The sequence below is a fragment of the Callospermophilus lateralis genome, chromosome 19 (assembly GCF_048772815.1).
Source record: "Callospermophilus lateralis isolate mCalLat2 chromosome 19, mCalLat2.hap1, whole genome shotgun sequence".
In the NCBI taxonomy this organism is placed as follows: Eukaryota; Metazoa; Chordata; class Mammalia; order Rodentia; family Sciuridae; genus Callospermophilus; species Callospermophilus lateralis.
This window is the reverse complement of record NC_135323.1, coordinates 1,108,786-1,136,032: the sequence shown is the minus strand read 5'-3', so window position 1 is coordinate 1,136,032 and position 27,247 is coordinate 1,108,786. Positions and strand designations below refer to the sequence as shown.

Here is a 27,247-nt window from a genome sequence, read left to right as displayed (position 1 = left end):
AGCGGCGCTCCGGACGCTGCGCAGAGGCCGGGCCTGGCGCCGAGCCCGCGGGGGGCCGGGAAGCGGCGTTCCGGCCGGCGAGCCCCGGCCGCTGCAGCCCACTTCCACTTCCCGCCGGGACTCTTCCACCCCGCCCGCCTCGCCCGGCCGCCTCTGATTGGCGGAGCCGCCGCCCGCTCGCGCTGCCATTGGCCAGCAGTCGGGCGTGGGCGGGCACCGGAGCTTCCCCCCGCCAGCCGCCGCGCCGGAGTCATTCCGCTCGGCGGTTGCGGTCGCAGAGGTCGGTGGAGGCCGGCGGGGACGCCGCGCCCCTCGAGGTACGTGGCGCCGAGCGAGAGTCCCGCGCGGGTGGCGGTTGGCGCGGCGGCGGCTTCCCGGGCCCCGCGGAGGTACCCGTCGCGAGGCCGGAGCGACGGGCGGTTGCGGCGGGGCCGCGGGGGCAGAGAGGTGTCCGCGGGGGGCGTCGGGAATCCGGCCGCGAGGGGCCGGCGCGTCCGCACCGGCTGCGAGCGGGCCGCGGGGATGCGGGCAGTGGGCAGGAGCGCGGGTCCCGTCCGAGGGCTGGGCGAGTCGTCCCGCGCGTCCCCGCCCGCCGCGGCCCCGCAGCCCGGCCACCTCGGGCTCGTGGTCGCCACTGGCCGCGCCGGGCCCTCCCCGCGGTCGGTACGTGGTTACGGGGTGCGTGGAGGCCGGAGGTGACCGGAGCACCTGGAGCTCAGGCCGAGTGGCCCTGCCGAGCTCAGCCGCCGGGACGCGGGGACGCGGCGGGGACGCGGGGAGCCCAGGCGCGCACGTGCGTTTTTGTGGATCTCAGAGCGACCCGACTCGGTTCCCGGCGGCCCGGCCAGTCCTGGGAGGCGAGCCCAAGAATGGGTCTGCCCCAGGCCCACGACGCCTTCAGAAAAGTCCAAGCCCGCCCCGCCGTGCCCGACGAGGAGGGCGGGCCTTCTCCTCCGTAAGACGACGGAGCTGCGGGTTCCGTGCGCGTGAGCCTCACTCCCTGCAGGTGCGCGTGGGGTCGCCGGTGTCCCGGGTGCTCCCGAGGCCGAGGCAGGAGGGTCCACTGCGAGCCAGCCGCGGCAGTAAGGCGAGGCCCCGAGCCATGTAGGACACCCCGTCTCAAAGTCGTAAAAACGAATAAAAAGTCCGGGTATGTGGCCATGGCTAAGCGCCCCTGGGATCAATCCATGGTGGGAAAAAATGTTTTATGGTATTGTTAATATCAAGAAAAAGACGATTTTACTAAATAATTTATATACAAATTGTCCTAGCAATTTCAATGGACTTGTTCCAGATCAGAACTTAATCTGTTAATTCCAAAACTTTTGATTCTGTTAATATTTCAACAAAATGGACAATGGGTGCATTCAAATAGGTTGGAGTTGGGCATGGCATGATGGCTCACTCCTGTAATTCCAGCGATTTGGGAGGCTGAGGCAGGATTCAAGTTCCCGGGCAGTGTAGGCAACGTGGCAAAAACCTGTCTCAAAAACAATTTAAAAAACAGGGCAGGCTGGGGGCGGTGACTCACACCTATAATCCCAAGGGCTCAGGAGACTGAGGCAGGAGGATGGCCGAGTTCAAAGCCAGCCTCAGCAATTTAGTGAGACCCGGTCTCAAAAAAGTTAAAAAAGCGTTGGTCATGTACCTCAGTGGTTAAGCACCCCTGAGTTCAATTCCTGGTTGAAAAAAAGGGTGGGAGTGGGGAGACTGCAGGCTGGAGATGTGTATTCAGGGGTAAAATGCCCTTGGGTTCAATCCCCAGTGCCCAAGTAAATAACTCAGAAATCATAATCTATAGTTTTTATATATAAGCTTATAATTGTTATAGTATAATATAACTATTATATATTATGTAATCTTGTGCCATTGTTAAGTTTTTATAAGTGTTCAACATCTGGGACAATGAGACAAAATTGGCTAAGACTATGCTCATGATTTTTGCACATCTACTTGTAGCTGGTAAATGACCTACAATATAAATGTTTGCAAAACAGATGGGTGAAAATATAAAGATAAGTATAAATAACAGGAAAGCTATTGTGAATGAAAGATGAATTAAACTGACCAGCTTTTTTAAGTATGCCTTTCATCTTAGCTTGTTTATTCCTCAGTTCCTTTTTAGAAGTGTTGTATCCAAAGTTAATCAGATTAATCTACTTAACCCCAGTCTCATTTGCAGTTAATATTCAGATATAATCCTAAGATTGACTTTTGCCTCAGTGAAATTCATGAGCAGTGCTTAGCTGCAAATGATGTGTGTACTTTAAATGTTTTTTTTTTCTTTAAATGTTTTTTAGTTGATGTACCTTTCATATTATTTTTTTAAATTTATGTGTGGTGCTGAGGATTGAACTCAGTGCCTCACACATGCCAGGCAAGTGCTCTGCAACTGAGTCACAACCCCAACCCCTTGTACTTTAAATTCAAGATTGTCCTGCTACAGTCTTGGTGTAATCTTGAAATTTCTGCTCGGCTTACATTATTGACACTCTGCTTCATCTCAACCTTCAATTCCACTATATTTCCTTATTAATATTATGAAGTTTGGCATGGAACTATCGTGATCTTTTTGTCTTTCTGCATGTATTGTAGTTTGTTTCTCTCTTTTTTGGGGGTGGAGGGAGGCAGTGCTGGGGCCTTGCATGTGTTAGCCAAGTGCTCTGTCACTAAGTTACATATCCAGCCCTTCAGATGTATATCATTTGATGTAATAAACTTTTGATATAATGGATAGTTAAAATAAAAGAACTTTCTAACTTTAAGTGTGTATTAGATTAGTTCTCACAAGGTTGAATAATATAAAATATTAACATCCAAATTCTTCAATCTCATTCCTTCTCTCTTCCTCCATGTTTGTGAACTAGGTATTGAACTCAGGGGTGCTCTACGTCCCCATCCCCCATTTACTTTTTTTTTTTTTTTTAAATATTTATTTTTTAGTACTTGGCGGACACAACATCTTTGATTGTACGTGGTGCTGAGGATCGAACCCGGGCCGCACGCATGCCAGGTGGGCGCGCTACCACTTGAGCCAAATCCCCAGCCCCCCTCATTTACTTTTGAAACAGGGTATCACAACATTGCTCAGCCGGTCTTGAACTTTCAATCGCCCTGCCTTAGCCTCTTGAGGCTTTGGGATTACAGGTATGCTGTACTGCATGTTTCAGCCTTGGTTGGACAGATTGTCCTCAGGTGATATCTAGAGAGAATGAATTCTTAAGAGTGAGGGGAGATAATTAGAGATTACTTTGATTTTTGAATTCCTGATCAAGCATTTATACTAAATTTAACCATTAATTATATACAGGCACTTTTTAAGTGTGGCAATTTCTATTTATATACTTCTGAGGCTCTACTGTGTATGGTGCTGTTGATGTGAAAAATCTGGTGTGATAAAAATGACAAGTTGCTAAGGCCTGTTCTGGTATTCTTTATTAAGGAGAGGCCCTGGGTTCAATCACCAGTACTGGGTGGGGTGGGAGGAAGGAAACAATAAATAACTCTAGGTGGTTTTCCACAGGTTCATTTTTTTTTTTTTTTGAGAGAGAGAGAGAGAGAGAGAATTTTAATATTTATTTTTTAGTTCTCGGCGGACACATCTTTGTTTTTTTGTATGTGGTGCTGAGGATCGAACCCGGGCCGCACGCATGCCAGGCGAGCGCTCTACTGCTTGAGCCACATCCCCAGCCCTCCACAGGTTCATTTTATAAGTAAATACTTATTAAATATCATTTTAATACTTTGTGAGCCTAGTGCTATAGTATACACCTGTAATCCCAGATACTCCTGTATCTGGGATTACAAACTTAAGGTCAGCCTCAGCAACTTGGCCAGATTCTGTCTTAAAAAATTAAAGCACCTGGGATATAGCACCCCCAAAATCATTGTGAAATGTTTTTCACTGAGGATATAAAGACACATCTCTGCCCTGAACGCTTGGGAATAAAAATGCATTTGTAACAGGAAAGTTAGATAAGGAAGTAGTCCTCTTGGGGAAGATCTTTTTTGAAGTGTCTTAAACTTGACCATTAACGGAGTGTAGCCTAGGGGGACCTGTTCATATGTGACAGTTCTGATCAGTTTAGAAGAAAAGGAAGATTTGGTCAGTTCCAGGAAAAATGAAATATTATGTAAGAAACAAAATGCAATCATGATATTGTCTGGTTTTATAAAAATTATTTACCGTAATAAGTATGGATGCATCTGGAAGTGTGATGAGCTGTAACAGGCATGTGGAGTGTAGAAAAGAGCTAAATCATCAATTTGTCATTGGATTAGTTACATAGTTTTGGTGGTAGTTTGGTTATCAGACTCCCACACAAATACTCAAATCTGCAAATGCTCAAGTCCTTTAAATAAAGATGGTGAAGTATTTGCATATAACTTACACACATCTTCCTGTATGCTTTAGATCACCTCTAGATATCTAATACTGTATAAGTGCTATATAAATAGTTGTTATACTAAGGGACTGTGGCAGAAGAAGGACTGCTTACATTCTGAACACGTGCAATTATTTTCCATCCATGATTGGTTGAAACTATGGATCTAGAACCTACAGATATGGAGAACTGGCTGTATTTAGAAGTAGGTAAATTTTTAACTCAAGAAATTTGAATGTGAACATATTTAAAGACAAGTTTAAAAAATAAGTTGTTAAAATTAATTGAAAGTGATTGCCATTAGGCATTAAAGTTTATGCTAGCAAACAAATGCTTTATTCATTTTTTAGTAGCTGGGTTGAACCCAGTGGCACTGAGCCACATCCCCATCCTTTTTTTGTATTTTATTTGGAGACAGGCTCTCACTGAGTTGCTTAGGTCCTCACTAAGTTTCTGAAGCTGGCCTTGAACTTGCAATCCTCTAGCCTCAGCCTCCTGAGATGCTGGGATTACAGACATGTGCAACCATGCCCAGCCTACAAATGCTTCATTTTGTCATGAGCATTTTATACTAATTAATTTAATACTATTACATTGATAAAACTTAGCAGAAAAGGAACAATTCTGCTAGTGCTCACATGACACCAATGCTGCAGTTCTGTGGACCACACATAGTGTAGAAGGAAATAGCCTGTGCTCGTGAGAATAGGAGAGGGTCATGCTCATGAATGTCCCCTGGCACAAGTCGACCCCTAAAAGGAGCTTTGTCATATTGTTGACTCCCTATTAATGCAGTCTTGTATCTTAACAATATCTTATGTGGTTAGATTAGTTGGGGTTTTTTTTAGCTTTTACTTTTAAAAATTAGGTAAAAAGGTAGATTATTGCCAGGTACAGTGTGTGGTTAATTTATGGAATTTTCCATTTAAACTTACTGGACCAGGGACAAGAAAGGGACTATTGTATAGATCCGTCTCTCTTGTTATCAATATAAAAAAATTCTAAACAAAATATTACCAAATTGAAGATATTATGATCAAGTGATGTTAAACCAGAAATTAACTAGAATTAATATTTTAAGATATTAATCAGTATAATACAAATTAGTGAAGAAGTGAAATTTATGGATCCATCTCAGTAGATATGGAAAAGCATCTGATAAAATTGAACCTGCATTTATGATATATTCTTAGCTAGAAATAGAAGGATAATTTATTAATACAAATCATCTAGAGAAAGACAAGCAAAAAGTGTAGCAGAACATTGAAAATCATATATCTTGTCTATGGTTGGCAATGAGAGAGGGATAATCATATCAGATTGGAGGTTCAAATGCAATACGACAAGAAAAAAATGAATGGGAGGATTGGCAAGAAAATGTCATGGTTTTCGACATATATAATTCATTTGTTTAATAAGTGAATTTAATGAATTTGTTGAAGATGTGATTAATACAAAAAGCCCTGATTACATTAGATTACATTACCTGTATATAAAGTTTTAAAGTTAAACAGTAGTGAAAGAAAAAGAACTCAGTGAGGCATGTTAAACTAAAAGTAAAACGAGTCAAAGCCAGGCACTATAGCACATGCTTCTAAACTCAGTAACTCAGGAAACCAAAGTAGGAGGATTGTAAGTTTAAGGCCGGCCTCAGCAACTTAGTGTGATCTTATCTCAAAATAAAAGTTATAAAAAGGGCTAGAGAATGTAGCTCAGTGGCAAAGTGCCCTTGGGTTTAATTCCTAGTACTGTATTTTAAGAAAAGTACACTAGAAGGCAGTTATCAATGTCAAATATAAATGGATCAAGCAATCCAGTCAAATAGAAGAAATTGTCATACTGGAGGAAAAAGTGGCATCCAACTATATACTGTCTAAAGGAAACCCGTTTTAGATTCAGAGTTACAAAAACTAAATAAAGTGACAAAGATGTGTTATCAGCGACCATTAGAAAGCTAGAAAGACTGTACTAATATTAATGTAGATTTTAAAAAGTATTTCTAGTGACATAAAGAGGGACATTTTATAATAAGAATGTTCTTCGGGAAAGTATCATGATAATGTATGCACCTCATAAGAGCACCACAATATATATAAAGCAGCTATTGGTGGAATTTAAGGGAGAAATATACAATTTAACATTTTCGTAGTGGAATGGAAATCTAAATCTATCAGCAAGAAAAAGAAGAATTGAACAACACTGAACCAACTAGAATCCAGTGACATCTTTTGAGCACTCAACGCCTTTAATAGTAAAATACACATTCTTTTCAAGAATACACAGAATTTTCTCCAATATAGCCATACTAGGCCATGAAACCAAGAAATTTGAAAAAAATAAAGTGAAAAAAATAAAGTGCATTATTTGACCACAATGGAATGAATTTATAAAATAGTGCCAAAAAGGAATTTGAGAAATTGACAAATGTGTAGAAATTTACAGACTTAAATCCTTAGGGGAATTAGAGAATACTATGAGATGAATGAGGATGAAGACACAAAAGACTCAGGAGTGCAACATAACAATCCTTAGGAAATTTACAGTGACAAATGCCTACATCACAAAAGAAGAAAAATCTCAAGACCTGTTTTAAACCTATAATTCAGAAATAGGAGAGAAATCAACCTTGACTCAGCAGCACAAAGAAAAAAAAAGATTAGAACAAAACAATAAAATAGGAAATAGGAAAAATAAAGGAAACTTAAATCTGTGTTTGGGAAAGATCAACAAAATAAACATTTAGCTATACTGATCAAGAAATCATTAGGGAGAGAAGATTTAAAATACTAAAATGAAAAAATGAGAAGACATTGCTACTGATTTTCCAGTTCTTAGAATTGTTGACAAAGGAATAATACAAAGGGCTGGGGTTGTGGCTCAGGAAGAGTGCTCACCTAGTGTGGACAAGGCCCTGGGTTCGATCCTCAGCACCACATAAAAATAAATAAATTAATTAAAGATATTGTATCCGACAACAACTAAAATATATGTATAAAAGGAATAATACGAAATGATGCAGTTATATGCCAGGCCATTAGATTAATGAAACAGACAAATCCTAAAAATACACAAGCTACCAAAACTGACTGCAAAAGAACATGTGAGCAGGCATGATGGCATTGCTTGTAGTCCCAGCTATTTGAGGCTGAGGTAGGAGTATGACAAGTTTTGAGGCCAGCCTGGGCAACACATGATGCCCTGTCTCAAAAATGACTGTGAATGTGGCTCAGTGGTAGAGCATGCTGGGTTTAATCCCCAGTAAACTGCCCCCAGACAGAAAAGGATGATAAAGAAAATATGAATTGAACAGGCCTATAGAAAGTGATGAGATTGGATTAAGACACAAGAGCCTAAATCAATTAGGCTTAATTGATGAATTCTACCATAAATTTAGAGATTCTGGTTCTTCACAAATTCAAAAGAGTAGGTATGGAACTACCATATAACCTGGTTATCCCACTCTTGGTATCTTAGATAAAGAACTAAAATCGGGCTGGGGATGTGGCTCAAGCGGTAGCGCGCTCGCCTGGCATGCGTGCGGTCCGGGTTCGATACTCACAACCACATATAAACAAAAGATGTTGTGTCTGCCAAAAACTAAAAAAAATAAATATTAAAAAAAAAACCTAAAATCTGCATTTTATAGTGATACATGTATGGATACCAAGATTTTTAGCAGCACAATTCAATAGCCAGGTTATGGAACCAGCCTGGGTGCTTCTCAACCAACAGATGGATAGTAAATATGATACACACAAGCTGAAGTTTTACTCAGCCTTAAAGAAGAATGAAATTTATCATTTGCTGATACATGGGTGGAACTGGAGAATATCATGCTAAATAATAAACCAGACTCAGGACGTCAGGGTGAATGTTGTTTTCTCATTTGCAGAAGCTCAAGAGAGAAAATCAGGAATGAACAAAAAAGTGGGTATCATGAAAAATAGCAGAGAGACCAACAGTAATGGAAAGGGGGAATCACTCTGGAAGGAGGAGGAAGGGCATGGGGAAGTACTGGGGAATGCAGTCTACCAAATGATGCTGTGTTCACGTACAGATATGACACGCACACACACATGTATGTATAACATGTACTGGTTAATAATAACAGGGAGATCAGTGGAGCAACCGGATCAGGGAGAGAGAGTGGGGGGTGGGTAAAGGGAAGGTACAGGGGAAGCAGATTGAGCCAATTATGTGCATGAATGAATATGACATGAATCCCACTCTTATGTATAATCATAATGCATGAAAATTAGTATTTAAAAATTAAGGATTACTTGCCATCCCATCAAGTGAGTTTTATCCCAAGAATGCAAGGTTAGTATCTCATTCAAGAATCTCTTAATGTAAAAAAAAAAAAAAGAATCTCTTAATGTAATGAACCATGAAGCCACAAAACATTTTTTAAATACCAGATCTTGTATGTCTTCATGATGATAAACACTCAAAAGTAAGAAAGGTAAGTTGTAGGTCAAGAAAATCAGTGTACAAAAACCTATCATTATTGCATATATTAGTAGTAGCATTCTACTTATAGTAATTCAACAATGATTTTGTTTTTATTTCTGGTTGTCAATGGATCCCTATTTATATGTGGTGCTGAGAATCGAACCCAGTGTCTCACACATGCTAGGCAAGCTCTCTACCACAGAGCCACAGCCCCAGCCCCCAACAATGATTTTCTGACTTCATAATGAGTTTATTGGAAAAAACTTCATAGAAAGTAAGCATCTATCTACAGTTTTTCAAGTTATATAGTTGAAATATTATGTAATTATAATGTAATATAATGATATAAGTTTTTTAAATTATAGCAGTTTTATCAAGGTATTAAATGTGTTTTCTATTTACAAGGGGTTTATCAGAATATCACATTGTGAGTGGGGACCATCTGTACAATGAATAAAAATGATATTAGTTGGATTTATAATACTATTAAAGGGAAATGTAGAACATTCTGAATACTATAAAATATGACTGAAATATTATATTTTTTTTGGTACCAGGAATTGAACCCAGAGGCATTCCACCACTGAGTCATATCCACGGTCCTATATTGTATTTTTTATTAGAGACAGGCTCTCATTGAGTTGCTTAGCACGTTGCTCTTGCTGAGCTGGCTTTGAACTCGCCATCCTCTTGCCTCAGCCTCCTGAGCTGCTGTGATTACAGGTGCATGCCACTGCCCCCAGCTAAAATTTTTTAAAAAATGAATGACACACCATGTTTAAGATCAGGAGACTAGATAGTATTAAGATTACTATATTCCCTTATTGTTGAACATTAACCCCTTATCAGATATGTGGTTTTGAATATTTTTTCCCATTTCATAGCTTGTCACATCACTCTGTTGGTTGTTTGCTTTGTTGAAGCATTTTGATTGATGTCATGCCTTTGTCTATTTGTGGTTTTGTTGCCTGTGTTTGGGTTCATATTAAAAAAAAATCATTGCTCAGACTAATGCCATGGAGTCCTCCCCCACTTTTTTCTAGTAGTTTTACAGCTTGAGGTCTTAACATTTAAGGTTTCTTGTTTTTTTCCTCCCCATCCCTCTCTGTACTGGATTGATATCAGAGGCTCTTTACCACTGAGCTATAGTTGCTCCTTTCTGGTTTTTGAGATAAGTCTCCATGACTTTCCCACGCCGACCTTGAACTTGTGATTCTCCTGCTCACAAGTAGCTGGGATGTGCCATCACACTTGACAATTGATGTATGTGTGTGGTGTGAGAAGATAGCATAATTCTGTTTGTGGATTGTCTATTTTTACCAAAGCTTAATGAAGAGATTGCACTTTGTCCATTGTGTGTTATTGCCTACTTGTCAAATTTGTTGTTTACTGTCCATGTGTGGATTTATTTTGGGGTTTTCTATTCCATTTCATTGGTCTGTGTGTCTGTTGTTTACTGCAGTGCCATACTGTTGATTACTATGGCTTTGTTGTATATTTTGGAATCAGTGTGATGCCTTGGCTTTTTTAGGATGCCTTTGAGTATTTAGGATTTTTAAAAAGACTTCTGTGAAAAAATGTCATTGGAAGTTTTGAAAGGCTGCATTGATTCAGGAGATCACTTTGGACAATAATTTTAATATTTTTTATTCCAAAAATTTATAAGTAACTGAAAAAACTCAGTTGTGAGAAAACAAAGAAACCAAATAACCTGAATAAAAAATGACTAAGGGAGTTGAATAGACATCTTTTCAAAGAAGACATATAAATAACTAATAGGTCTATGAAAAGTCCTCAACATCACTAGTCATGAGGGTAAGAAAGGAAAACCACAATGGGATATCACCCATACCTGTTATTTTGGGTATTATCAAAATGATAAAGGATGAACTTGGGCAGGGTGTGAACAACAGGAACCCTGAACAGCACTGGTGGGCCTGTAAATTGGTTTAGCCATCATAGAAAGAAATATGAAATTTCCTCAAAAAAATCAAAAGTAGAACTACTATATTAACTCTATAATCCCACTAATTGCTATACATCCAAAGGATGTGAAATCCTGATGTCAAAAAGAAATAACTATACTTTTGTGTTCATTGCAGCATTAACAATAGGCAAGATGTGGAATCAGCATAAGTGTCCATCAGTAGATGAGTGGATAAAGAAAACCTGAGCCAGAAGTGGTGGTGCATGCTGTAATTCAGCTACTCAGGAGGCTGGGGCAGGAAGATCACAAGTAATAGATTTTTAGACCCTGTTTCAGAAAATAAAAAGGGCTGGAAATATAGCTCAGTGGTAGAGAACCATTAGGTTCAGTGCGAAGTACTAGTAAGGAAATAGAGAAAGAAAGAAAATTTGGGGGATGTATAGGTGTATATATTCATTACACAGAACATATAAACATGAATATAGTGCATATATAAATATATATATATGTATTCTTGGGGAAAAAAATTAAACAAAGGCAATTAATGTTAAAATTCACAAATAGTGAAATTTTTTTGTATGTGTTTGTGTATGTGTGTATGTGAATATGTTGCTGGGGACCGAACCCAGGGCCTTGTGCATACAAGGAAAACACTCTACCAACTGAGCTGTATCCCCAGCCCACAAATAGCAAAATGTTAATTGAAAAAAAAAAATAATACTCCCTAAATTGTTCTACAAATTTAACATAGTTCTTTGTTCTTTATCTTCCAATGTTACTGAGGATTGAATCCTGGGACTCAAACATGCTAAGCAAGCTCTCTATAACTGAGCCACATCCTCAGCCCTTTTTATTTTCTTTTTGAGAAATTGCTGGGTTTGGCCTTTAATATTACATCTGCCTACTCGCCCTCCCGAATAGCTGGGATTGCAGATGCGCACCTGACCTCAGTACAATTCTTACCAAAATCTTACCTGTCTATGGGTCCAGTGGTGTGTGCCGGTAATCCCAGCAGCTCGGGAGGCTGAGGCAATAGAATTAGAAGTTCAAAGCCAGCCTCAGCAGTGGCAAGGTACAAAGCAACTCAGTGAGATCCTGTCTCTAAATACAAAATAGAGTTTGGGATATGGCTCAGTGGTTGAATGCCCATAAATTCAATCCCCAGTACCCCCACTCCAAAAAAATCCTACCTGTCTTTGCAGAAAATGATAATCTGGTCCCAAATTTTTTATGGGAACATAAAACAATTCCAAAAAGAATAAAAAGTTAAAGAGAACACACAGAGATCTTGAATTCAAAACTTAGCACACAGCTGCAGAAACCAAGACTGTCCAGTAAGTATAAGGACAATCCAGAAACAAACTTGCACATTTATGGACAGTTTGTTTTTGTGCAAGAGTATTCAAACAGTTTAATTGGGGAAGGGATGCCCTTTCCAAATTGTGCTGAAACAACTTGCTGTTCACATTGCAAAAGAATGAATGTGGACCATTACCTCACACCATATACAAAAATTAACGCAAGATGCATAACAGATCTATACATAAGAGCTAAAAGTATAGGCTGGGCATGGTGGCACCTGCATGTAGTCCCAGTGGCTCAGGAAGCTGAGACAGGAAGAACAAGAGTTCAAAGCCAGCGTCAGCAATGGCGAGGCGCTAAGCAACTCAGTGAGACCCTGTCTCTAAATAAAATATAAAACAGGGCTGGGATGTGGCTCAGTGGTTGAGTGCCCCTGAGTTCAATTCTGGTTCCAAAAATAAAAAGTAGAAGGTATAAAAAAATGGGTAAATTATTACAATCTTGGATTAAACAGTGATTTTTTTTAGATATGACACCAAAAAAAGTACAACCAACATGAAAAAAGGTGAACTTGTATCAAAGTTTAGAAGTTTAGCTCTTCAGAGCACACTACCAGGAATTGAAAAGGCAACAATAGAATGGAAGGTAACTTTATAAATCATCTAAGAGGGTCACATACAAAATACTCTCGAAAATCAGTAATAAAAAGGGCAGGTAACACAATTTTTAAATGTGCAAAAGAGCCTGAATAGACATTTATCTAAAAATATACAAGTCATCAAGAAATATGTGAAGAAATGCTCAACATCTGTTATGGTTTGGGACTTCAGTATCCACCAGTAGCCATATGTAAAAGACTTGGTCCCCAGCCTGTGCTGCTGGTGGGAGGTGGTGGGACTCTTAGGAGGCAGGGTTTAGGGGAAGGAATTTAGGTCATTTGCATGTGTCCTTAAAAAGGACATTGGGACCTTAGCCTGTTCCTGTCTGTGTCTTTGCTTCCTGGATGCCATGAGGTGAGTACTTTGCTCCACGAAGTTCCCCCTGCCATCATGTTCTGCCTTGGTACCAGCCCAGAAACAATGGCACCAAACAGCCATGAAACTGTGAGCCAAAATAAAACTTTTCCTCCTTTTAAGTTGTTTATATGAGGTATTTGGCCACAAAGACAGAAAGCTAGTAACATCAGTAGCCATCAGAGAAATGCGAATTATAATGACAGTGAGGCCCCAGTTAAAACTGGAACTTTAGATCACTCTTAGGATAAATGCAGATTGATCAAATGCTTGGAAATTTACTCCTGTGGTGAATGCTTTGGAAAAATGGGAGGGGCATGGGGGCAGGAACCATGGCGGAGTGAGATGAACTTATTACTCTAGGTGCATGTATGACTGCACATGTGGGGCGATTCTACACTGTGTACAACCAGAGGAATGAAAAATTGTGCTCCATTTGTGTACGTCTGCTCTCATGAACTAACTAGAACAAATTTAAAAATGCTTTGAAAACCATTCTGGCTATTCTCAAAAGGCTAAATATAGAGGCACTATAGTAGGTGAATGGGTTAATAAGTTGTCTCAGGATTGGGTTTGCTGTGAAACCCTGTTGGGCTGGGTCTCACATTGATTCCCTGTCTCTTGCCACTTAATAACCTGCAGCACCTTGGGATTCCAACAGCTACAAGGACTCTTGAGCTTGTATCATAACTGTGAGCCAAAATAAACCTGATTATAGTTTGTGCAGTCTGTGGTATTTTGTTATTATCAGCAGAAAATGTAACAAAGAGAATATATAAAGTATGAAGTATAATAACATTAAAATCTTTGAACCAAACATGTAGAATACTACCAATGACTTGAATTTGCCTTCTTGTTTCTCCATACCATGCTTCCTATACCTCTTTGCCATATTGCATTGATTTTTTTTTATAAAGAGTAACTTTATTATAAATGTCACACATAACATTGTTTAATTGTATTTATAAGTTAAATATAGTTTTCTAATAATTGTTTTTAATAAATATTTCCAAAACTTATCCATGTGGTTGTATATAGTAATAATTGATTCATTTTCAACGCATAGTACTGATCCATTGGATTAATATACCAAAGTTTGTTTATCTGATTGTATCTAAAGTTTGTTTGCATAATGTGCAGTTTTTGTTGTTGTTGTTGTTGTTATTGGTGCTGTTGAACTGTTTTATTTGTTTTGATTTTTGCCCTTTATAGTAATGGGGATTGAACCTAGGGGCATTCTGCCTCTGAGTTATCCCCCCATCCCTTTTTATTTTTTGAGACAAGAGTCTTGCTAAGTTGCCCAGGCTGACCTCCAACTCATGATTCTCCTGCCTCAGCTTCCTGAGTTGCTGGGATTACAGGTGTGCAACACCACACCTAACTGAACATTTTTGTGTTAAGGTACATAAGTATAAGCTTTTGTTGTGTGAGTTTGTTGGGTATCAATAAGGTATACAATGCTCAACTTTTTAAGATAGCCAAATTGTTTTCTGAATTAGTTTTTTTCCAGTTCACACAGTAAAAAACAATGTGTAAGAATTACTACTGATCCGTACCCTCTTGAGCTTCGGTATTAACCATATTGGGTTTTACCAGTTTATCTATTTGGATATAGAATTATATCTGTCTTAATTTGCCTTTCCCTAGTTCATGGCATGTCTTCATTTATTTTTTGTCTATATGTTTCTATAAAACTTCCTGCTATGTCTTGTTCATTTTTATGTTCTTTTCTCATTATTTGATTGGTTAGTAAACTGATTAACCCGGGGCCTAGCACATGCTAGAAAAGCTCTGGACTACATCCCGAGCCCTTTTTATTTTATTTTGAGACAGGGTCTTACTGATTCTTTTCAGCCAGCTTAAATCCTTTGCTGTCACATAAGGCACATTTTCAGAGATCTTTGGAATCAGGATACTTTTCCTGTGGTACTTGGTATAAAAGATAAATTCCCTATATTTCTTCTTCAAGTTTAAGAGGTTTGTCTTAATCATCTAAGAATCCATTTTAGCATGCAGAAAGAGGAAGTGTCTAGTTTCGTTTTTCCCCTTAGGTGTGCAGTTGTTTTGCTGTATTCTGTTTGTTTGTTTTTGTTTAGATATTGGGAATTGAATCCTGGGGTGCTTTAGCCCTGAGCTATGTCCCAGCCCTTCTTTGAGACAGTATCTCACTAAATAGCTGAGGACCTTGCTAAATTAATGTAGTCCAGATGACCCCTACCACAATCATAACAAGTTTCTCTCCTTGTAAGCAAGATTGTTAAACCAAAAACAAAACAAAGAATATCAACAGGATGTTTGCAGAGAACTCATTGTGGATTGAAGCTTTCTCTTTTTTGTAAAAGCTTTCCCTTTCTATTTTCCTTGGTAGAAATTTGTGAAACCCCTGTCCAATCTAAGAATATGGAACAAAGAGTCGCTGTTATGTAACCACCCCCTAAGTATAAATGTCAAAGAATTTCCAGACTCTGGGTCCATAGATTTTTTTGGCAGCATCCCCATTGGAACACCAAAGCATAATTAAGCCTGCTTCTTGAAAGTTCCTTGGGTATCCAGCTGCTGGTTTCTGTTCTCGAGATTAAAAGGCTCAGCTGTCACTCCAGGTAAACTGGGCTGACTGGGCTGCACGAAATAACCACACAAGAGACACAAATACCTTTTTTGTTGGGGTTGCTGTGATGGCTCCTCTGACCTTAAGGGTCCACAGAAAGAGAGAGCAAGAGCACCTCTGACCCCTTTTATCAAGGAGAAGCTATTTAAATGAGGCAAGGGGTCAGGTTTCAGGGGGCTCAGTCTATCTTCATGATGTCCACTGTCAGCAGTTGACTGACACCTGGGTAGGCCACACCCAAGGGCACAGTAAGAGGAGGGGACACACACAAGGCACTTCCATGGAAGATTCTATCCTAAACAGGGCAAGGGGTTATATTACAGATGAATAGGTGAGCCTAGCTTCACCCACGGGGCTGTAGCAAGACACACCCATGCACCCTTGAACCCAAGAAGGGTGGGGAAAGCTCTGCCACATTTCTGTGACTGAGCGCCTCAGCACCCAGCTGGGGAGTATGACTCAGTCACATGTGAGGTTGGTCTCCCACATCCAGCCCTATCTGTCCTGCATCAGAATGACTGAGGCTGGCTACAAATTTGTGGTCCTCCCACCTTAGCCTTCTGAGTTGCTGGGATTACAGATGTGTGCCACTGATTCAGCTTCACCATTTATTTAAATTTTAAAAACATAAAGTAATATTAATTTTGTTTTATCTGCTGAATATTTTTTTTTTTGAGAGAGAGAGAGAGAGAATTTTTAATATTTATGTTTTAGTTCTCGGCGGACACAACATCTTTGTATGTGGTGCTGAGGATCGAACCTGGGCCTCACACATGCCAGGCGAGCGCGCTACCGCTTGAGCCACATCCCCAGCCCCTCTGCTGAATATTAATATTACCCATCCTTTTACCTTTTAACATTTTTATCAGTTTGCTTTTTTAGCTGTCTTTTGTAAACAATACGAATTCTTTAACCTCATGTTTTTTAGTAGAATTTAACCCATTTACATTTATTAGAAATGAAAAAATCTTTGATTTTTATGCCTTCTGAGTTTTATTCACTGTTATTGTTTTACTTTTTTCAATTGTTCTTATGTTATTTTCTCTATTATTTAATACAATAGTGCCATTTATATATTTATTCATTCATTTATTTGTTTATAAAGGCATGGACAATAGTTCATTTAGGAAAGTAGATGTATATTCAAGTGAGAATGAGGGCAGTCTCAGGATATGCCTTTAGGGTAAAGCAAGGAGTAGATATTCAAGAGAGAATGTTTGCTCTCTCCAAAGGGGGAAGAGAGCAATTCTGTGGTGTGGGACCTCAGTGTTAATAGAGATAGTCGTTGGGGTCACTGTGACGACCCCAACACTAGAGGTGGATGTAGAATGGAGCTACACAATATCATGCCAGTTTTCTCTGGACTTGAGCATTTTCCTGTGTTACAAGGGTGTGGGCAAGGGCATGTGGATCAGGAGGTGGGCAATTGTTCCCAGATACTTTTGCATCTCAGTGGTTCATGGGTGTTTCCTTTGAGACTCAGTATCTTTTTCTTTATTCCTAAATTCCTATCCCATTCATACCTCTCAGACATCCCTTTATCTTAAGGGTTGTTGAGGGGTGAAGATTTATTTACTATGGGAACTTGAGACTGGCATGGGACAATGACCCTGCTTAGTGTAAAGTGTTTCATCTTGACTTATCTAAAGGAGGTAGACATTGCTCTCAGCTGTGTGGATGGATTGGAATTCTTGGGTTGCCATCCACTTAAAGTAGAATTTGTAATCTGGAAGATATAAACCCTGTCTCTAAGTAAGAATAAAAAGGGTTGTAGCTCAGTGATACAGTGCCTGTGGGTTCAATCCCCAATGTGAGGCAGGGGGAGATCTCCTAAAAGCATTCTTTGAGAGCATTTCACTAATGATTGGGGTCAAGAGTGAAACAGTATCATCTGATTGTATCCTTATCTGAAGTAAAGAAAGCTACCTTTTCCTTACTTTCAATCTTATCCTTTTTTGCATCTTTGTTTATTTAATTTAGAATTTTCTGCCCCAGATTTTAACCTTACTTTTATATTACATACACATTCAAGCATAACTTTGGATATATTTAATTCTGCTGAAGAGCCAAGTCTACAATTATTTTGATATATGTTTTAAGTTGCTTCAGAGCAAACTATCAGATTTTCTTTTTCTTAAATGTTGTACATAATAAGAAAGTACACAAATTCTCATTGTGTTTGATAATTTTCACAAACTGAACACATTCATAAAACCTGCACCTATATCAACAAACAAATTTTCTCCAAACTTAAAGAGGTTTAGCTGGTTCTCTTTCTGGTCGATATTCACTTTGATTTTTTTTTTTTAACACAATACAGTAATTATTCTTGATCTTTGTTAAGATGAAATCGGACAGTGCACACTGGTCTAGCTCATTTAAACTCTAGGCTTTTGCAACTCATACTATTGTATATAATGAAAGAGCAGTTATTGTTGATTATATTTCACTGTGCAACTATCCTAGTATTCCAGTGTGCTACTGATTGGCATGTGGATTCTTTATATTTATGTGGTGTTATAATGTTGCCAAAGAAAACTCATACTTGTTTTTTGGACTGTAAATAAATATTGAAATAATTTTTTTGTTTTCATTGACAGATGAAAATATAATTCATTAAATCTGTAGAGATAGTCTTTTAACACTATTAATATTAATATTGTAAATAAACTTAGTGGAGAAATGCATTTAAATATGATATCTTAAATTCTAGGATATGAAAGATGGCAAGTCCAGATAGAAGTAAACGGAAAATATTAAAAGCAAAAAAAACAATGCCTACAAGTTGCCGGAAGCAAGTAGAGATCTTGAATAAGTCTAAGAATGTTGAAGCTCTGAGAACAGCAGAAATTGGGAATAATGTTCCGAGTGGTAGTCAGAATTTAAGTACTGGGGTTATAACTAGCAAGTGTAAACATTCTGAAAATGTTGATTCCTCACTCAATTCTAACAAAAATTCAGTGTTCTCACAGAAAAGTATAGTGGTTCCTAAGAATTTAGTAAAACCAGTAGAAGAAATTGTTGATTCAAAAACAAGACTGGAACATATTGATGAACAAGTTGTGTGTCATTACCAAAAGCCAAGAAGAACATTAGATTCTCCCAGCAAATTGTTTATACAAAGGGCAGAAGATTCCCAGAACACTTCTGAAACTCATCTTGAATATCAGACAAAAGTAAAAGGATCTTTTTTTGAACTGGAAGAGAATTATAATCTAAAACCTATTTGCTGCCCGCCCGACGTATTGAGTGATGTAGTTCAAAATACCTTGAATGATAAGAGAATCGATAAGATGGTTTCCAATTTAGAAGCAAACTCCAATTCAGAGTCACTTGATAAGAGGCAAAATGACATTTTAAGTCCAAACTCACATTTTCTGCCTGTTGAGAAAACATCTTGCATGGTAAATTTAGTTAATTCCTCCAGCTGTATTGCTAACATTTTGAAAACAGAAGAATCCAGTAGGACCTGTCATTCCAGCATTTCATACTGTGAAAGTACAGACTCAAAGTGGCAGTCAGTACTCGACACTGATGGTAATAACAGTAAGTGTATATTTTTGCCTCTTTTATAGAAATTAATTTTTCTTTGGGGACTTTAAAATCTCAAATATACAAATAGGTGAGTTTGTATAGACTATATGTAAAGAAAAAGTAAATGATAACTATAATTATTTCAGAGTAACTTGTTTATGAACTCTTTTTGGTGGGGAGGAGGAAGAGTATTGTGAAAAGAGACTATTTCAACAAATCTAGCTGTGCCGTTGCTAATTGGCTTTATTTCCAGTTCTTGAATTAGGTAGCAGTCAGGACCAAAAAATGTTTCAAGAAGCTCTTTCCCACTACACAACAGGTTGTATTTATAGCCAAAGAAAAGGGAGCAACATACAGAAAAGGAAGTGAGGTACAAGAGACAGCCTCATCTGATTGGTCATAGCTCATTTCCAGTTTTCATCAGGTGGCCATTTCTGGTTTCCAGACAGGAACTTTTTACATGAGTAGGTTGCAGAGTATTCAACACATCAAGGTTGTAATTCACTGCACATCCCAAAATGGTCAGGGCATATTTTAACTACACAAGTGACTTTAGACCAAAGTTGATTCATTTTAGCTGTATATAAAGGAAGTTATTTTTGCTGGGCATGTTCTGCTGGGCAAGTTGGCTCAAGCCTGTAATCCCAGCGGTTTGGGAGACTGAGACAGGAGGATTGCAAGTTCAAAGCCAGCCTCAGCAATAGCGAGGCACTAAGCAACTCAATGAGATACTGTATCTAAACAAAATACAAAATAGGGCTGGGGATGTGACTCAGTGGTTAAGTGCCCGTGAGTTCAATCTCTGGTACCAAAAAAAAAAAAAGGAGGTTATTCCTGACAAGGAAGGAATCGTTTTCCTGAGAGAGCAAACAATGTCAAAATGTGGCTTATGGCAGTTGTTTGGTTCATTTCAATCATGTCTCTTGTTATTTTGAAGTTTTGTTTATTAGAAAGAGTGGATTTTCAAAATTGTTGGTGAACTCATTTCCTTCCATGGACTTGGCCTGTGAATTACATGGTAGGTAAAAGATGATGGATAACGTTGTATACACACATACATATATATGCTTGTGTCTGTGTGTGGAGAGAGGAGAGAAACACCAAATAGTTAACAAACGAAGTCCTAGGTTGTAAATCTATTCAAACAGCAAAAGTAAACTTGAATATTTATGTTGGTTATTGAAATAGAAGAAAATACTTATAGAATTTTGAGATTTTTTTTCTAGTCTACAGAGTAATAATTTAAAGGATGAATTTAAAATTGTTTAAAAATGATAGGTTCACCTGTTAAAAAATACATAGCATTAAGTAATTGTAAAAGTAATGTAGGATCACTGAATTAGCTAAGCAAAGGATTCAATGATGTAGTTTGACTGGTTTTTGTTGGTATATGTGTATTACATAAGTCTGGAATGGTAGTGTATCTGAGATCAGAACCATACTTTATCAAAATAGTCTTTTTCTTTTTCTTTTTTTTTTTTTTTTTACAAGTTTGTGGGAACATTTTTATACATCAAATTTTCTTAAAAATTTTGTTACATTTTAGTTTTTCCATTTGCTTAGAGTGTCCCCAAATTAGGGATTCCCATTTTCTTCTCAAGAAAGAATATTTTTATTTCTAATCTTTCCATCTCCTCAAGGCCATAATCAAAAGAAGAGGACGCTTTCAGAAAACAAAGAAAATGTTAAACGCATGAAAACTTCAGAGCCAATTAATGAAAACATTTGTGTAGCTCTGGAAAAGCAAACAGCAGTACTGGAACAGGTAAAATATTAGGGTTTAAATATTTGCCTCAAAAACATTTTTTTTATTAATTCAAAAAAACAATATTTTTAATTAAATGTTAACTAACTTCTCTCCACAGTGTCATGGTACAGATGATTTTCACTTGCTGCAAAGCTGGTGCATGAAAATCAAATGAGCAGACAGATTAATTATGTCCCTTACCAAAATATTTCTAGGTTCTTGAAAATGGGGGAATTGTGTAGATAGTCTAGTTGTAGAAAAAATTTTTTTTTAGTTAACCTTAGAGTCAGATACGTGAGTCTGACGTTGAACAATCTTGAACTCTGCCAAACGACGGGAGCTTTTCTGCTGGTTCTGGGTTCCTTAGTGGCAGGTGGCTGTTTGTAGACTTCATCATAATTGCTCAGTTTAGATTCAGACTGTCCAGAGTCCATTGCAGAGTTCTTCTGAATTCAGGCTCACTTACTCACATTCCCACAGTAACATGGATGTGCTGCAGTATCTGACCTGCTGCTCTCATTTCTTCCCATTTCATCTCATTGTTTTGTGGCCTCCACACATGTCTGCTCAGCTCTGAAATGAGGTTTATTGAACTCCAATTCTGTGGCTGTAATGAGATCCTGTTTTGATGATCACTATCAGAAAGTATGTGATAGAACACATGTTTCAGCCACAATGGGCCAGAGTCTTCCACACCAAGTGATGGGTTTGTTTCAGGAAAAAAAAATAGATATATATCAATAAACACATATATCTATCAATAAACACTACTGCATTCTAAAACGGACCATTACAATTATATAGCTATATGTCCTAGGACCACATATTACCTATTAAAGGAAAACTTTTTTAAAAGATTGATGCAGAACCAGCTTCAAAGGTAAGTTAGCAGTTTTCCTCTTTCTATCTCCTATTTTCTTCCAAGAAGATCAAAGTCGACACTAATTTTAAAAAGTATGTAATAGCTGGGCAAGGTGGTCCACTCTTATAATCCCAGCTATTGGGAGTCTGCTGCAGGAGGATCACAAGTTTGAGGCCAATGTAGACAACTTAGCAAGACCATGGATCACCAAAAGAAAAAAAAGGTAACTGTTCTGTTGCTGGCAGAGAAGGGGCAGTCAAACCTGAGGACCATGCTATCAGGAAGAAGACTGAGGCTTCCCAGTGATTCGTGGCTGCATTCAGAAACAAAGTGTGAATGGACAAAATGTATCCTAGACTTTGAACATTTTAATTTCACTGGCATAGAACTGTCAGAACCCTTGTCTACTTCACAAAACGGTTCTTCTCAGTGAGTTTAAAGCATCTAGTTTCTTTACATTCTCCAGAGACAACTTGGATTTAGCAGTCCTTTTTTCCTGTGTCAAACAGCTAGCTTTCCCCTCCTGTTATTCCTGTCCAGACATTTCTCTCTCTAAACCTGTCTCTATGTTTATCTTGTTTGAATCTCATAGATATAAGGCCCTCCCATCCTGACATTCTTTTTCCCTGTTGACAATCCTAGAGCTGTTGTATCCTGAGATCTAGGAAGGATCGGGACTTAGCTGACTCCGTTAGGTCAGAGACTTGGAAGGTTTTTCCTCCAGAGGAAGGTTATTCACTCCATCTGCCCTCTTAAAAAAAGTGAGGGCAGATTGTAAATTCAGATTTTCTGCAAACTTGTGGCCAGTTTGGTTGCCATCTGCAAACTGCAGGTAGGCCTTCCACCAGATTCCACAATGGTGCGTACATTACCATTGGTAAAACACATTTAATAGGCATTTTATGGAATCCATTGTGCCTTCCATCTGTACAATAAACATCATCACCAAGTGAGGACAAAAGTCCACTCTAAAAAGAATTACCCCTTAGTGGGCAAGTCATCAAGTTTAAGGGTCTCCCTCAGATAGGGGTTTTTTGAGCTCATTTATAGTTTAAGACCATTGTTTTTGCCTACTGTTTTCTCAGACGTAGCCAGCACGAATCATTGGTGGTGCCTGTTAATTGTACAATTTTCTAAGCCTCTTTCCTGGAGATTCTGTTTGGATCCAGAATGAGGACAAGTAGTTGTGATTTAAACATATATTCCATTAGATTATTCCTTTCTAAGGAAGTTTTTCAGAAACACATGTTCAAAGCATTTAGATATGTTTCTCTTAAGATTTATCTGAGCATGACCTTCACATATTATCCCAGCCAGTGAACTGGCAAGCACCCAGTAACCCACACATGGGTAGCAGGTAAAGGCTGTCAGTAAAAATAGTACGTGTTTCTGAGAAATTTTTTACAATAATATTTTGAGTGATGTGTGTGGATAGACATACATATATATATATATATATATATATATATATATATACACACACACACACACACACACACACACACACACACACATACATATGTATGTGTGTGTGTGTGTGTGTGTTTAGTAAGCACTACGGAAAAGACCAAGTAGACATAGACAATGTTGAATAATGAAAACAATTGAAAATGAAAAGGAAAAATCTTGGGAATAATCAAAATTATAGACTAAAACTAATCATCAGGTGATATCAGTATAAAAGAATTCAACATGTGAACTATGCATTTCAGTTGAGCACCATGTAGCAAGATATAATTATTGCTAATAAACACCTTAAATGTATCATGACTGTCTTTATTAAGAGAGACTACCTACTTTGTTATGAAATTTGTTTACAGGAGAATATACATTGAAAAACTATAGTGTTTGTGAATGTATGCCTCAGCAGAACTGTGCTGATCAGTGGCCATTGAGATTAATTATGCATCCTGAAAATAGGCCAATCTATTTTGTTTTTTGGTTTAAAGTGAGATTATATAAAGTGCATTAATTTTTCATGTAATAGCTACTACAAAGTGTTAGAATAGCATTCATTTTTCCAGATAGTGTGAGTCATTGCATATTTGTCCTTGGCTTTTTTCCATTTTAACATAACAAAGCTACCCCTAAAACACTATGGAAATAATGGTGAATTTCTTGCATATTTATTTCTCTCATTTCAATATGGAACTATTTTACATCTTATCTTATTTTGTTTGTATAAAATCCTTTAAGTATCCCTCATTCAGCAAACATTTTTCTATGTCCTCTATCCATTTTGGACAGAGAAAACAAAGCCCAGAGGTGTTGTGACTTGTCAAAGACCATATGGCTTGTTAATCGCAGGGTCGAGTTTCAGACTTGGGCAATTTGTTCTCTATCTACTGTAGACCACCCAACCATTTTCATCAGGCTCTGGTTTTCAGATAAGTAGAGCTGCTTTTTATGGACTACGTAAGTTTGATAATTAAAAATCTAAATGGAGGTGGGTGCTGAGGCAGGAAGATCTTGAGTTCAGAGCCGGCCTCAGCAAAAGCAAGGCGCCAAGAAACTCGGTGAGACTGAGGACTCGGGATGTAGCTTCATGGTCAAGTGCCCCTGAGTTCAATTCCTGGACCCCCCAACCTCCGAAAAAGTGTGTGTGTGTATGTGTGTAATATAGCTCTGTAATTGTTTCTATAATGGATATTATAGAGTAATAAACAACTGGAACTACAAGAAGCAATTTGAGAATAAATTTAATTTCTAACATCTTTATATATCGTATATGTTATTTTTATTCTAATTAGTTATACATGACACTAGAGTGCTGGATATGTTCTATTGAGCTTAATATTCAAGTTTTATATAACTTATTGCTACAGTAATAAATGGAAACATTAAAAAGTATCTTAGTTAATCCAGATAAAGAGCAAAGCTATTTTTAAAAAGTAAAAAAGTTATTTGAAATTTGAAATCTGGGATGTTTTTGTTTTTATTTTAAAATTCTAGGTCAGACATTTGATTCGTCTTGAGATCTGTAGTGTAAATCACAAACTATTTGATAAAAAACTGAAAGAATTGAACGAACGCATTGGGAAGATGCAGTGCAGGAATAAGCATGAAGCAACAGCTGATAAACTGTTCGTAAGTTTCATTTCATTTGAGTCCTTTTAAAACAGTGAAATTTAGTGCTCTTATGTGTTAGAAAAGGCAAACAGTGAAGGAAGAAGACCCAAATTTGATTCCTGGCCACAAGCCTAGTTAAGACCATGGCATAGAAAAGACAAAAGAACTTAATACTTTTCAGCAGTATTGTCCTTGGAGAAGTACTCAGAGCCATCAACATCCTGGGTTGCTTTACAGGCTTAGTTCTTAGGCACTGTTTCTTTTCACTTTAAGTTTGTTCTGTGTTAGAGCTAAACGCCTATTTCAGCCTCTTGGAATCCTTCCCCCAGGGTCACATGCTGATTGGTGTTTTCATCAGCATCAGTTTTATAGTGGACCAATTAAAAGACTGATTGTTGGGAGTCGCCCTGGCTCCAAAGACTAATTTACTCATCCCTCATCCCCCCCCCCAGAAGAGCCACCCAATGGTGAGCCCTGCTGACTCACATGATCCTTACCCACCAAAAAGAAAGCACCCCGTGCCAACTGTCAAACCATTAAACTGTTAAACTGTCATAACTGTCAAACCACCCCCTGCTCTATAAATATGCAGAGCTGTTCCTCAGTGATCGGCACTTGTTCCGAACCTGGGAGGGGGAATGCCTCACTGCTCAAGGGCCCCTCTCTCAAGGCTGGCCGTCCTCGTCCACTCTTTCGAGCACTGCTACTCGCACAACACTGGCTCTTCAGTAGGTGAGTTTCCCTATTGGGTATCCAGCTTCAGACGGGCTACGCAGGGGCTTTGACCGAGATCGTCCGGCAAAACTCTGACGCCCAATCTGGAGGAGAGAACGCACCCCACCACGACCTTCACGGTCACAGTGGACTCTCTGGAACCCAGTTGCAATTCTCAGAGATCTGTTCAACTTCTGCAAGCACTCGAAAAAGTGGAAGGAGATCCCCTAGGTAGAGGCTTCTTCTCTTCGTTCTCACCCCAACCTATCCAGTAGATGAACCCCCCTGTCTGCCGACTCCCCTTTGTTGGTTGTGTCCAGCCCCTCAGGTGATCCCCCTGACTAGGCCGACCGACACCTTTAGTCCCCCCAAACTAGGTCCCGCTCCCTAATCCTACAAACCAGTGCCCCCCTTAAGAAAGGTTGCTGGACCTGAGGGCATTATCCAGGTAATGACCTCACACAACCCAAGCGAGGGTTGGGCTCATTCACCACAGATCCCACCACTTATGTAAGAGAGTTTCAATGGGTCCTCCAGGCTTATAGCCTCACTCACCATGATATATATACATGTTATTGGCTAATACTCTCCTTCCTGAGGAACATACCAGAGTCTGGGAACTTGCCAGCGCCCATGCGGATGAAACTCACCAAGTTAATTCCCATCACCCTCCGGGGCCACTTCCTGCCCCAGATCAAACTCCCACCTGAGATTATGATACACAAGCTGGCATACAGAGTAGGGACCGGTTCTCTGCAATTATTATTGCTGCGCTCAAAAAAGTGGCACCTAAGCCCAAGAGTTTCCAAAAATTACAAGAGATTATTCAAAAGCTAGAGGAGACCCCATTGGAATTTCTGCATCCGCTTACAAAAGCCCTTTAGCAGTTTACTAACCTAGATCCCGAAACCCCAGATGGCCATCATGTCCTTATGACATATTTCGCTTAGCTACCCCGACATCCGGGCCAACTAAAAAAGCTCTAACAAGGCCCTGCCACCCCCAAGACTGAGATCTTGGCAGTACCTTTAAGGCTTTTCACAAGGCTGAACACAGTAATTTAAGATGCTCGCCCAGGCCCTGCAGGGTGCTTCCTGGGGTCCCTTCCCTTCACAGCAGGTCAAAGCCCCCGTGCGCCTGCTTCAGCATGCCCCGCACCAGGCACTCCGCATACCCCATGCCCTAAATCAACAACATGGTCATTGGGGCTCTGACTATCCTAGATCCCATAGGAGGCCTATGGACAGGGAACCCTCTGACCTTCTGGGCATGTCAATCAATTGACATGGGTCATTGCCCCCAGCCGGAATGATCAATAGACAGGAACCCAGGGTGTGGATTCAGGTGGATGGATGCAAGTTTGACTTTCTCCTTGACACTGGGGCTGGGACCAATTCCATGATACCAGGGGATAACTAAATAAGAACTTATTTGATTATATGCCTAAGTCTCACAAAACTACTTTGAATGATTGTTGTATATATTATCTTAGCTCTTTGGTTTGGTGTTTACTTATTTTTCTTTCTTCCAGGCAAAAATAGCAAGACTTCAAAGACACATTAAAACAGTGTTATTATCTCAAAGGAAAGTTTTGGAACAAAACACATTATCTAGTAATATAGCCTGTCAGGTTG

The 27,247-nt window shown here is 39.1% G+C and overlaps 1 protein-coding gene across 6 annotated transcripts in view; it reads left to right on the top strand.

Moving 5' to 3' along the window:
• The first annotated feature begins 247 nt into the window (after positions 1-247).
• Atf7ip2 (activating transcription factor 7 interacting protein 2) overlaps positions 248-27,247 on the top strand; it is a 51,001-nt gene continuing 24,001 nt past the window's right edge. For 2 of the 6 annotated variants that reach the window (XM_077106143.1, XM_077106138.1), the window contains exons 1-6: positions 248-317; positions 18,401-19,233; positions 20,159-20,239; positions 20,862-20,986; positions 24,783-24,917; positions 27,145-27,243. In XM_077106143.1, the coding sequence (XP_076962258.1) occupies positions 18,411-19,233; positions 20,159-20,239; positions 20,862-20,986; positions 24,783-24,917; positions 27,145-27,243 (1,263 nt within the window). In that variant the 5' untranslated portion in view covers positions 248-317; positions 18,401-18,410. Of the gene's footprint in view, positions 318-2,943; positions 3,148-14,386; positions 14,481-18,400; positions 19,234-20,158; positions 20,240-20,861; positions 20,987-24,782; positions 24,918-27,144; positions 27,244-27,247 lie in introns of those variants that run through there. The other 4 variants (XM_077106139.1, XM_077106140.1, XM_077106141.1 and 1 more) reach the window with 4 other exon arrangements.